Source organism: Ochotona princeps, chromosome 24, assembly GCF_030435755.1.
Source record: "Ochotona princeps isolate mOchPri1 chromosome 24, mOchPri1.hap1, whole genome shotgun sequence".
Classification (NCBI taxonomy): Eukaryota; Metazoa; Chordata; class Mammalia; order Lagomorpha; family Ochotonidae; genus Ochotona; species Ochotona princeps.
The window spans coordinates 3278091-3288259 of NC_080855.1; the positions used below are offsets into that span (position 1 = coordinate 3278091).

A 10169-nucleotide genomic window follows, 5' to 3' on the forward strand; every position below is an offset into this window, starting at 1 on the left:
GGAGTGAGGGGGCAGTGTTGATGCTGGTTTGGCCAGCCTGGTGAGGGGTGTTGGAAAGTGACTGTGGGTGACTGCAGAGCACAGCAGGATTGAGTGGCAGGTTTGGACGTGCACACAGTCCCATGTAATGATCTCGCAGTGTGGATGTGGACAAGGTTTTAGAAAGGTGGGGATGACCAAAGGGAGTGCAGCTCAAGGGGCCCCCAGATCTCGCAGACTGGACACAGCCCTCTGCCAGCCCAACTCAAGGACCTGCACGTACCTGCCCTCTGGCCGGTGCCCACTGGTCTCAGTGCAGCCGCTTAGCAAAGGAGGGCCCGGTCTCGCCCCCACACCCAGAGCTCTGGGTCATAGGCTTGGATCTGGAAAGACAAACGCTCCCTCAGAGGCTCCTCCCTGGCCCTTCTGATCTGTCCCCACATCCCAAGCCCGGGCCCTGCAGCCCGGCTCCTGGGCCCTGCTCAAGCCGCCACAGCCTCACCCACCTACCTCCTCACACTCCTCCAGGGTGACCCTGGCCTTCCAGCCCATGCAGCGCATGAACTGCAGGCGCAGTTTGTGGAAGAAGGGCCGCTGGGCGTAGTTCCTGCCATAGAGGAAGGAGAAGATGGCCTGCTTGGGGGCCTCGTCGTCCTCCTCCATGTCGTTGGCGAGGTAGCTGTGGAAGAAAGCCCATCTCTTGGCATGCTCCCAGCAGAAAGGCCTGTGGCCAAGCTCAGCTTCTGAATGGGCGCCCTCACTGCCCCTGTAGGTGGACTTGAACTGGCAGAGAATGCCTCCCACTGCGCCCTGGGCACTGCATCCATGCCATCCCTGCCCTCCCCACCCCTTCACTTTAATGAGGTGCACACACCTCCCCAACTGCGCAGACATGCACCCTAGTGCAGACACACCGTGTCCATGCACTCCCATGCACTCCTTCAACATGCAGCTTGTAGCTCCACATTCCCTGTCACACTCTCTGGCCCATGGCATGTAGCAGCCAAGGCCTTGTACTGAGTGAACGATGTGCCAAAAAAGGCAGAAGCTGAGCTGTCATCTTACACTCAGTGCCACATGGATGCCTAGAGATGTGCAAAGTAGGGCCAAGCCTGTAAGAGCCTGTGGGCACTGTGACATGACCCTGCCCCACGGGCCTGGGCCCAGCAGGTCAGGGATAAGAAAGTGTGGCCCCGGAAGCCGGCTGGGCAGCAGCGCTGGGAGGCCAGAGAAGCAGAGGGAGGGTGTGGTGTTGGAGCTGACTCTGCTGTTGCAGGTGTTCGGAGGACTCAGGCCCACAGGGGCCAGGGCAGAGAGTCGGGAAGCAGAATACTCACAGAGCTACAAAGAAATGGATGCGCCTGTACTGCCAGGAGAAGAGGCCGGCTCTGCTGAGGTAGGCCACGACCATGGCCAGCAGGTACTGAGGGAGAGAGGGGAGCCCGACATGAGTCCTGAGTTGACGAGAATCAGGACCGGGTGTTGGGGATTGGGGCTGTGGGCTGTTGCCACCCAGTGTAGCCTTGCAACTGCCAGGGGTCTGAGTGAGGGCAGCTGGGGTTCCCACGGCTCTGGAGGAGCAGGAAGCAGGGGACGTGGACCCAGATCATCAGGGACGCCCACCAGAGTTGCAACATCCGGGCTGGCCTGACCTGGGGCCTGGCACAGAGGCAGCAGTCTCGGTGGGGAGCAGAGCTGCCACAGGCTCTGTCACACATGCAGGTCCCGTCAGGAAAGGGCAGGCACTGTGTGTGCGTGCTGGGTGGAGGCACGTGCAGGGGCAGATGACTGCAGGGGTGCTATGCCGTGTGTCCCCAACCCAATCTATCCGCGTGTGTTGGGCCCACTCACCTTGTCAGATAGTCTCAGCTGCTTGTCCCAGGCCAGGAACCGCTTGACCACGGGATCCTCTGGGAAAAAGGGCCAGTGTGTTAGGCTGAGAAGCAGGCGGGCCCTGGCCTCTTCTGGGGAAGTCTCAGGCAGGCACATGGCAGTGGCTGCCCATGTGCCATTGAGCCCTACTTGAGTCTCCATGGGGTGATCAGTGGGAGACACCCCGGCATAACAGTGACCCTGGCATCTCCCCAGCCCCACTGGTGGGCATGGGCAGCAAGAGCTGACGTGTGTCAGAGAGCATGGCAGACCCAAGGCTCTCCCTAGGCCCCAGAAAGGTGAGTCTCTCACCTACACACTCTCTCACTACACACTCAAGGCTCCTTCCTGGTCCTCCAGGACCCACCCAAAGACCCCCACCCACCACCCCATCTCATCCCCTACCGAGCAGCCTGTTGAAGACCTTGTGGTGCTCAGGCAGCACCGTGGACACACGCTGCTTCTTCAGCCTCATCTTCGACCCGATGAGCCACTCCACAGCCCAGCTCTCCATGGGGCTTGTGCGCTTGTTTATCAGCACCTTTGGGTTGGGCTCCATACCCAGCTCGCCCTGCAGCCCTGAGGCCAGGTGCCCTTGCAGCACAGGTGTCACCTCCGTCTCTGAGTCCGACCCTGTTGACACATGCTGCTTCTTCAGCCTCATCTTCAGCCCGAGAAGCCACTCCACAGCCCAGCTCTTCATGGGCTCTGTGCTTTGTCTGCGCCTCTGGCTGGAGTTCTGGGGCGAGCTCGCCCTGCAACCCTGAGGGCAGGGGCCCTGCATCTCAGTTGCCGCCTCCATCTCTGAGTCCGACCCCGAGTTTGGGAAGGCTGTGGACCAAGGCCTCTTTCTGCTGCAGGCAGAACTCTGGGGTTCGGAGCTGGTGTCCATGCGTGGGGCTGTGGGAAGGAATTGGCTGTGTTGTGATGGGCCATCTCTAGTTTTGGTCCCCACAGAGTAACTGAAGCCGGCCATGCTCCCCAGCCCCAGCCTGGGGCCTGCTCCTGAGGCCGCCTGCTCCTTGACACATGGCACACTTGCCACCTCCCCCAACACCCAACAACGCCCAGCCTGTCTCCTACTCTTCCTCAGGAAGCCAGGACCACCACTGGTTTCTCGGTCCCCGCACTGCCATGCCTAGCTCCCTGGGGTTGTGTCCTGGTGGGCATCCTGGTCCCCTCCTCCAGGCCTCTCCTCCAATCCCGGACCCCGAGGCCTGCTTTGCCATCACACTTGTCCTCAGCTCCCTAGGACTGCTGCCACCCTCCTCCTCCCCATCAACCTTCTCAGTTCCCACTCCCTCGGGGCCCCTCACCTGATGGTCCTGGGACTTCATCAGCCACCAGCGCCTCTTGGGGACAGTCCTCGATCTGGGAGTCCGCTTCGCAGCTGGCCATGGTCTTCCTCAAAGCCCTGGCTCCCTGTCGCGGACCCACACCCTGATCTCTCACAGTCCTTCCCGATCAAGCCTGTCTGGCTCAAGCGCACACCGTGTCTTCCTCAGCCTGGGAGTCAACACTGAAGCCCAGCTCAGAGAAGATGCAGTTAGCCAGTGCTGGCAGGTGCCACCGAGTGTGGCTCCTCCAATCAGGAGGGGCAGAATCCTCTGATGTCATCTGTTATTCCAACCTGGCAACCAGCTCTAATCATCGCAAGAGCAACTGCCATACCTGCCTGACACTTGACCCTGTGTGGACCATTCGTTTGGTTGACCCAGGACCCCATCTCTGACCACACTGTCCACAACCACACTCCAGGCCTCTGGCCTCCCTGCTCATTTGCAATGATTTTTATAAAATGATTTTATTTTGATGTTGATTGTGTAGTTGAGATGGATCCATGTCCATGTGTACCACTCTATCCCATGGGAAGGGTCGAGGAATAGGCTCACATGCATGACACCATCGTTTCTGATGTTCATTTTCTTCTCTGTGTTCTTGGGGAAAGGGAAGAAGAAGAGGTGAAGCCATACCCAGCATCCTAAGCGCATGAGTGGCTGGGGATGGAGGACAGCCACCCCACATGATCCCAGGTCCCAAATGTGGATGAGAGTCTGAGGGGACTGCTTAAGTGGTTTTGATAGTTCTGAAATGGTGTTGGTTTTGTTGCTGCAAGAATGAGGAAATTCTTCTTCTAAGGTCCACTGACTGACATTGTCCACCTTAGAGTGTCTGTTTGCCCAGATGCTTGATGCTAAATCCTGGTTTGTAGAGTTGTCCGAGTTGTTCTGTCTCCCATCGTCTACATGGTACTAAATGTCGTCTGCAGACCTCGGTGAGCTGCCCTATGGCCCAAGTGCATCTGGGCATGCTGTCCACTGCTCAGGCTTAGCAAGTGAGGAGACCCAGTTCTCCAAAATCCATGAGGTAGAGTTTCCGCTGGTTATATTCATATGGTTTGTTGGTGAGGTGTGTTTCCTGTTGGCAAGAGACAGATGTGTGTTTCAGTTTTTATTTGTTTGTTTTCGTTTTCTTTTCTTTAGTTCTAGTCTGCTAATCTGTGATGTTTGCTTGATGAGTTTCAGCCATTTGTATTGAGGGTTACTAGGAATGGGTGGTATTTTGGTTGTGTCCTTTTAGCAACGGGTTGTTCATTGATTTAGTCTTGTGTTGTTCTTTTCCTGGGATGTTGTTGGTTTTGGTGGGTGCTATTCCTTTACTCTGTCAAGAGATGCTTATAAACAGACAGGAAACGGTCAGTGGGGATGCACTTATAACTCACTGGTGGGACACAAAGTTTAGTTACTCCTCACTGGGGTATGGAAGATTTCTCTGCACACCCCTCCTATACATGCTCACCTAAACTGTTGACATATATCCTGTTAGAATTATAGAGTTAGACCACCTGAAAAACAGCCAGGTTCAGCGAAAACGTGCTTCAATGCTATAAACTGCTAAATACTAAAATTAAAATAGGCATGAGACAGCTGAATAGCAATCTAAGCCATTTTAAGGTGTATAGAACATGGTTGAATATAAAGTAAAATTGAAATTCTATGAAGAAGTCACAGGTTGTGGTTGAGAACCTGCATTTTCCTATTAACATATTGGTTAATCAATACCATGTCAATTAATACCACAATGTTGTAAATGGTTGGAAATATTATGTCGGGGCTTTTAATTGATTGGGATGATACTCTGCCGGCTCTACCTTCAGACTAGAGATGGTCTCACCAAGAAACCATTGAACTTACGAGGACAATAAGATGCTGGCCTTTATGCTTGGTAAATACCTCCAATGAAAGAATGTCAACTGAATTTGAACTTTGGAAATGTAACAAGGTGGAGCAATCCACCGTGGAGGGAGGATTTTGGGAAGGGAGGGGGGAATCCCAATGCATAAAAAATGTATCACATAATGCAATGTAATTAATTAAAAAAATGAAATGCAATAAAAAAAAGAGAACATCTTGAAGTATCCTGTGTTGTGCAGGATACACAAGAGGCAAATTCTTTTAACTTTTGTTAACTGTGGAAGAATTTTATGTCATTTTCTAAGACAAAGGGAAATTTTGCTGGGTACGACATTGTGGGCAGACAATGTTTTGGTTTGGGACTCTGGGACTGTGTTGCTGCATTGTCTTCTGGCCTGTGGAGTTTCCTGTGTGAGGTCTCCTGTGAGTTTAATTGGCATTGTTTTATTTGTCCATTCATTTTTTTCACGTAGAATTTAAGGATGTTTTATTGATGTTCAATTGAGGAGAGCTTGCTTATCATGTGTCTTGGTGATGACCACTCTTGGTTAAGTCTGTTGGGAGTTGTGTGCTCTTCCTGGATGTTGTTTCCTAGTTCTTTCACTGGATTAGGGAAACTTTGCCTATGATTTCACTGAAGACACCTTGAATCCCAGCTTCCCTTTCTGCTCCTCCTGGGACACCCATGACTTTTGTTTTCTGTATTTTTGATAATCTTCACTTGGTTGATTAGGGCACAAAGTGTCAAGGGCTACAGGACAGCGGATAAGGCTATTATTTGCACAAATGTTTTACGCATAATTCGTTTTTTTAATTAATTTTGTTGCATTTTGTGAGACAGTTTCATAGGCTCTGGGATTCCCCCAACTCCTACCCGTGTCCTCCCCCCATGGTGAATTCCTCCACCTTGGTGCAGTATTACAGTTCAAATTCAGTCAAGATTCTTTCATCGCAAGCATATAGCAAGCCTAGAGTGCAGCATCTTTTTGTCCAGATAAATTCAGCAGTTTCTTGGGGAGACCATCTGTGGTCTGAAGGTAGAGCTGGCAGAATATCATCCCGATCAATTGAAAGCCCCAGCACAACATCAACAACAATTTCCAACATGATGGAATTGATTGACATGGTATTGAGTAATCAATATGCTAAAACAATGCAAGTCCTTAACCACATCCTGTGACTACTTCATTGACATTTCCATTTGTGTTTATGCACAGAACCGGTTGCTATACACCTTTAAGTGGCCATCGGGTACTATTCAGCTGTCTCGTGTCTATTTTCATTTGAGTATTTAGCAGTTTATAGTGTTGAAGCATAATTTTGCTGAAGTTGGCAGATTTTAGGATAGTGTAAACGGGCTTATAACTCTAACAAGGCCTCTGTCAACAGTTGAGGTGCAGAACAGTTTTAGGAGGGGTGTGCTGAGAAATCTGCAATACCCTAGTGAGGAGTAACTAATCATTTGTGTCCTACCTAGTAAGGTCCATGTGTATCCACGGTGACCGTTTCCTGTCTGGTTCTAAGCTTTCCTTGTACTTCTGTGTCTATCTATTCTAGTTTTCTTTTGTGGGGGTGGTGGTGGGATATCTGGAGCGACCCTGATGGTCCTTGCAAGAGAGGGTGGGGATCCAAGCTGGAACTAAGTAAGGACCAGAAAACACTCCTCTGCCTAGTCCCGAAGGCAGTTTAGTGTTCTTCTGTTTCTGCAGACCACTCAGGGGTCCTGGCTGTTGTTGCGAGGACCTTGGATCCTGCAAGGAAGGAAGGATTTGTGCATCTTCGATCCCATGTAGTAGATCCCAACGGGGCTGGGTGACCTCGGAGTTCTCAGCCTCCAAAGGCACTCCAATTCCCCGTGTTCTCCTTGGCTGTTGGGATGAGGGCCACATGTACCTATTTTAACGCGTGCAATGCCAAAGTCGGTATTCTTTCCCTGTGGGACCAGTGCAATGCACTGAGCTCAGTGAGTTCACCCCAGTTCAGCACATGCACAGCTCACTCTTGTCCCTACAGTCTTAAAGTCTTTCCACACTGGACAAAGTAGCACCTGATGTGCCACGTTCTTGATCTGCTGGCTATCAGGTTGAGGATTACCTGTACCTATCTTTTGATGGCACTTTGTTACAGTTCACTCAACAAATGAGCCAGAAATGAGTTCACTCCCAGCTCAGTGCATGCACAGTCCTGTCCCATAGCCTTTGCCTCCCTATATAAAATGACACCTGACTCGGCTTTATGGGGCAAACTGGGCTGTTAAATCCACCCTGTTCCCTCACTGTCCATCTGGACGTACTGCTCTGTCTCTGCTCCTGGTCAAACGAAAGAGGCCAAACAGGCCAGCAGAACGGGCAGTTGTTTGTGTGGGTTCACCTTCTGAGCTCCTGGTGAAAGTCCCTCCCACCTTGTTGCTGATGGGGTCTGCCAGTGGTGTTCTGAAAGCAGCTGGGATATCGGTCTCTGCAACACCACACCGTTGTGTCTGCTGCTTTCCTGTGTGTGACAGTCTCTGGGTGCCCCTCTGCTGTGATTCAGTCCTCTCCCATTTGCTGGAATGTGCCCTCTCTGCTTCACACTGGCTAATGTTTCTCCATCTGTTTCAACGTGTCCTTATCCTATTGCACCATCATTCCCCCCTTTAATGTAAATATAGCATCTGCCTTTTATGTTTGCTTCGCTTAACAGTATGACCTAGAGATTCTTCTACAGATGTTTGTTTTTCATTGCTTTTTTGTGAGCTTTGAGTTTTCCACTGTATGCATGTACCATGATCCATTGATAGGTTACATGGCAATGTCACGTGTAAGAAAGAGAGCTTTTGAGAGTCACGTGGCACACAGACTCCCTTGAATTGTGTGAATGGCTATATATTCACTCTTCAGTGACCACACAGCCAGAGCCAAGCCAATCAGAAGCCAGGAGCTAGAAGCTTTGTCCAGGTCACCCACAGAGGTGCAGGGTCCCCAGGCTTTCGGCCATTCTCTTTGTCCTCCAAGGCCACAAGTAGAGAGCTAGTTGGGAAATGGAGAAGCAGAAGACAAAGCAGCACCCATATAGAATCTTGGTGCTTGCAAGGTTAGGATTATCCAATTGAGCCATCACACCAGGAGCAGCATTGATTGATTATTATTATTAGTATTAGTATTAGTATTAAAAATGTATTTTTATTGCACAGCCAGATATTCAGAGAGTAGGAGAGTCAGTGAGGAAAATGTTACATCCAATGATTCACTCCCCAAGTGAGCGCAATGGCCGGTGCTGTGCCAATCCGAAGCTAGGAGAGAGGAATTTCCATGAGGTCTCCCATGCAGGTCGGGGTCCCCAGGCTTTGGGCCATCCTTGACTGCTTTCCCAGGCCACAAACAGGGAGGTGGATGGGAAGAGGAGCTGCCGGGATTAGAACAAGCGCCCATATGGGATCCCAGCACATTCAAGGCGAGATCTTTAGCCACTAGGCCAAATCGCTGTGCCTACATTGATATATATTAAGCAAAAGGAATCATAAAACAAGCTAGGCAACTGCTTTGTGGGGAAATGCTTTGTTCTGAAAGATATTTCATATATGCATGTATTTCTCTTCATCACAGGATCATTGACGTCACAGGATTCATTGATCTGATGAACCGTACTCTTGGTGTCTATGTGGTTTATTTCCTCCCTCGTTTTGATGATTTCTTTTCGTGTAGTGATCTTGGGATTGCTTGCTGTTGTTGGTCTAGTTTCTCACCTGTAAGGATAGTGGATTTACTTGATGCTTTTCTAGTTTCTGAATGTAAGCATGGATTGAGATGAGTTTTCCTCTTCACACTGGCTTGATTGTGTCTCCTAAGTTTTGATCTGTTGTGTGGATGCCTTCATTGGTTTCAAGCAATGTTTAAATCTCCCCTTTGATTTCCTCTCTAATCCAGTGCTCATGTAGTAATGGATTATTCAGAATGCATGTGTTTGCAAGTCTTCTTGGCTGTTTTGATTGCTTGGTCTCTAGCTCACTCCATGATGCATGGTACAATTTTGATTTTTGAACATTTTTGCTGAGGCTTGTTTTGTGGCCTAAACATGGTCAGTGTCTGAGAACGTTCCATTCACTGATGAAAACCAAAAGTGTATTCTGTATCTGTAGGATGAAAAGTTGGGTAGTGAACCAGTACACATCACCCACTTGCGAATCTGAGCAGCAGAACAGAGTGTGGATCAGGCCAGGTTCGGTCACAACACATAGCAGTTCTCCTCCTAGGCTTCTGGTGAACGCCCCTTGCCACCTTGTTGCTGGTGGGGTTCTGACTGCCAGTGCCATGCAGATCGCCACTTGCTGAATGCCGCTGGGGTACTGGTCCCTGCAGCACCACAGCGTTTTGTCTGCTGCTTTCCTGTGTCTGTCAGTCTCCAGGTGCCCCTCTGCTGTCATTCTGTCCTCTCCTAGTTCCTGGAATGTGGCCTTGGTGCTTCACATGGGCTAACATTCTTCTGTGTGCTGAAATGTGTCCCTCAAGGAGTTATTCCACCAGATCTTATTTCTCCCAAGGCTTCCACTTTCTGAAGCTAAGTGCTACACCCGCCCCCATCGGGAGATGCCACCAGTGATTCTGTTCATCACACAGGGACTGTGGAGTTGTTGCCACAGTTTAGCTCAAAGTACAGGTTGTCCTGCACCCAGTGTGTGCTTTGAACTGACCTAGAATGTCCTGCTCCCAGAGAGAGCTCTTGTGTGTTTCAGCGAGTGCAGAGACCTAAGTCAGTGTGTCATATGCCTACCCTGGTTGTTTTTTTTTTAATTTTGATACATTTTCTTAGTTGTTTAGGGCACATACGGTCAGGGGCTACAAGAAATTGGGTAAGACCATTGTTTCCGTATTTTTTTTTTCTGTATCTGTTTTAAGAAGGGAAATAAAGGGAGAAGCCCCACCCAGCCTCCCACCCCATCCCAAGTCCCCGACTCGGGGCATGCTCTGAGGCTCCTGTTCAAGACGTTCTGGTAGCTCAACTGTTTAGAATTCCTGCCACTCTCAGCATTACAAGCATGATGGAATCTCTCCAGAATCCACTGGTTGACTTAGTCCACCTTAGAGTCTCCATTTGCCTAGGTTTTCATTGGCAACACATGGTGGGATTGTTGAATGCTTTGTTCTG

At 50.3% G+C, this 10169-nt stretch overlaps 1 protein-coding gene across 1 annotated transcript; it reads right to left on the reverse strand.

Annotated features, from left to right (window-relative positions):
- Positions 1 to 247: 247 nt before the first annotated feature.
- Positions 248 to 3249, reverse strand: LOC131483263 (speedy protein E4-like). The gene is made up of 7 exons (XM_058681016.1): positions 3168 to 3249; positions 2495 to 2682; positions 2257 to 2464; positions 1831 to 1889; positions 1317 to 1402; positions 490 to 658; positions 248 to 362 (listed from the first exon to the last, which is right to left on the reverse strand). The coding sequence occupies exons 1-7, from the start codon at positions 3247 to 3249 to the stop codon at positions 303 to 305; spliced, it is 852 nt and encodes a 283-aa protein (XP_058536999.1). The 3' UTR covers positions 248 to 302.
- Between the last annotated feature and the right edge of the window lie 6920 nt (positions 3250 to 10169).

Coding starts and splice junctions, on each gene's coding strand:
- LOC131483263 (XM_058681016.1), bottom strand. CDS start 3,249: ATGGCCAGCTGCGAAGCGGACTCCCAGATCGAGGACTGTCCCCAAGAG. Junction 2,683..3,167: donor TGAAGTCCCAGGACCATCAG/GTGAGGGGCCCC, acceptor CTTGGTCCACAG/CCTTCCCAAACTCGGGGTCG. Junction 363..489: donor CCCTGGAGGAGTGTGAGGAG/GTAGGTGGGTGA, acceptor TTGTCTTTCCAG/ATCCAAGCCTATGACCCAGA.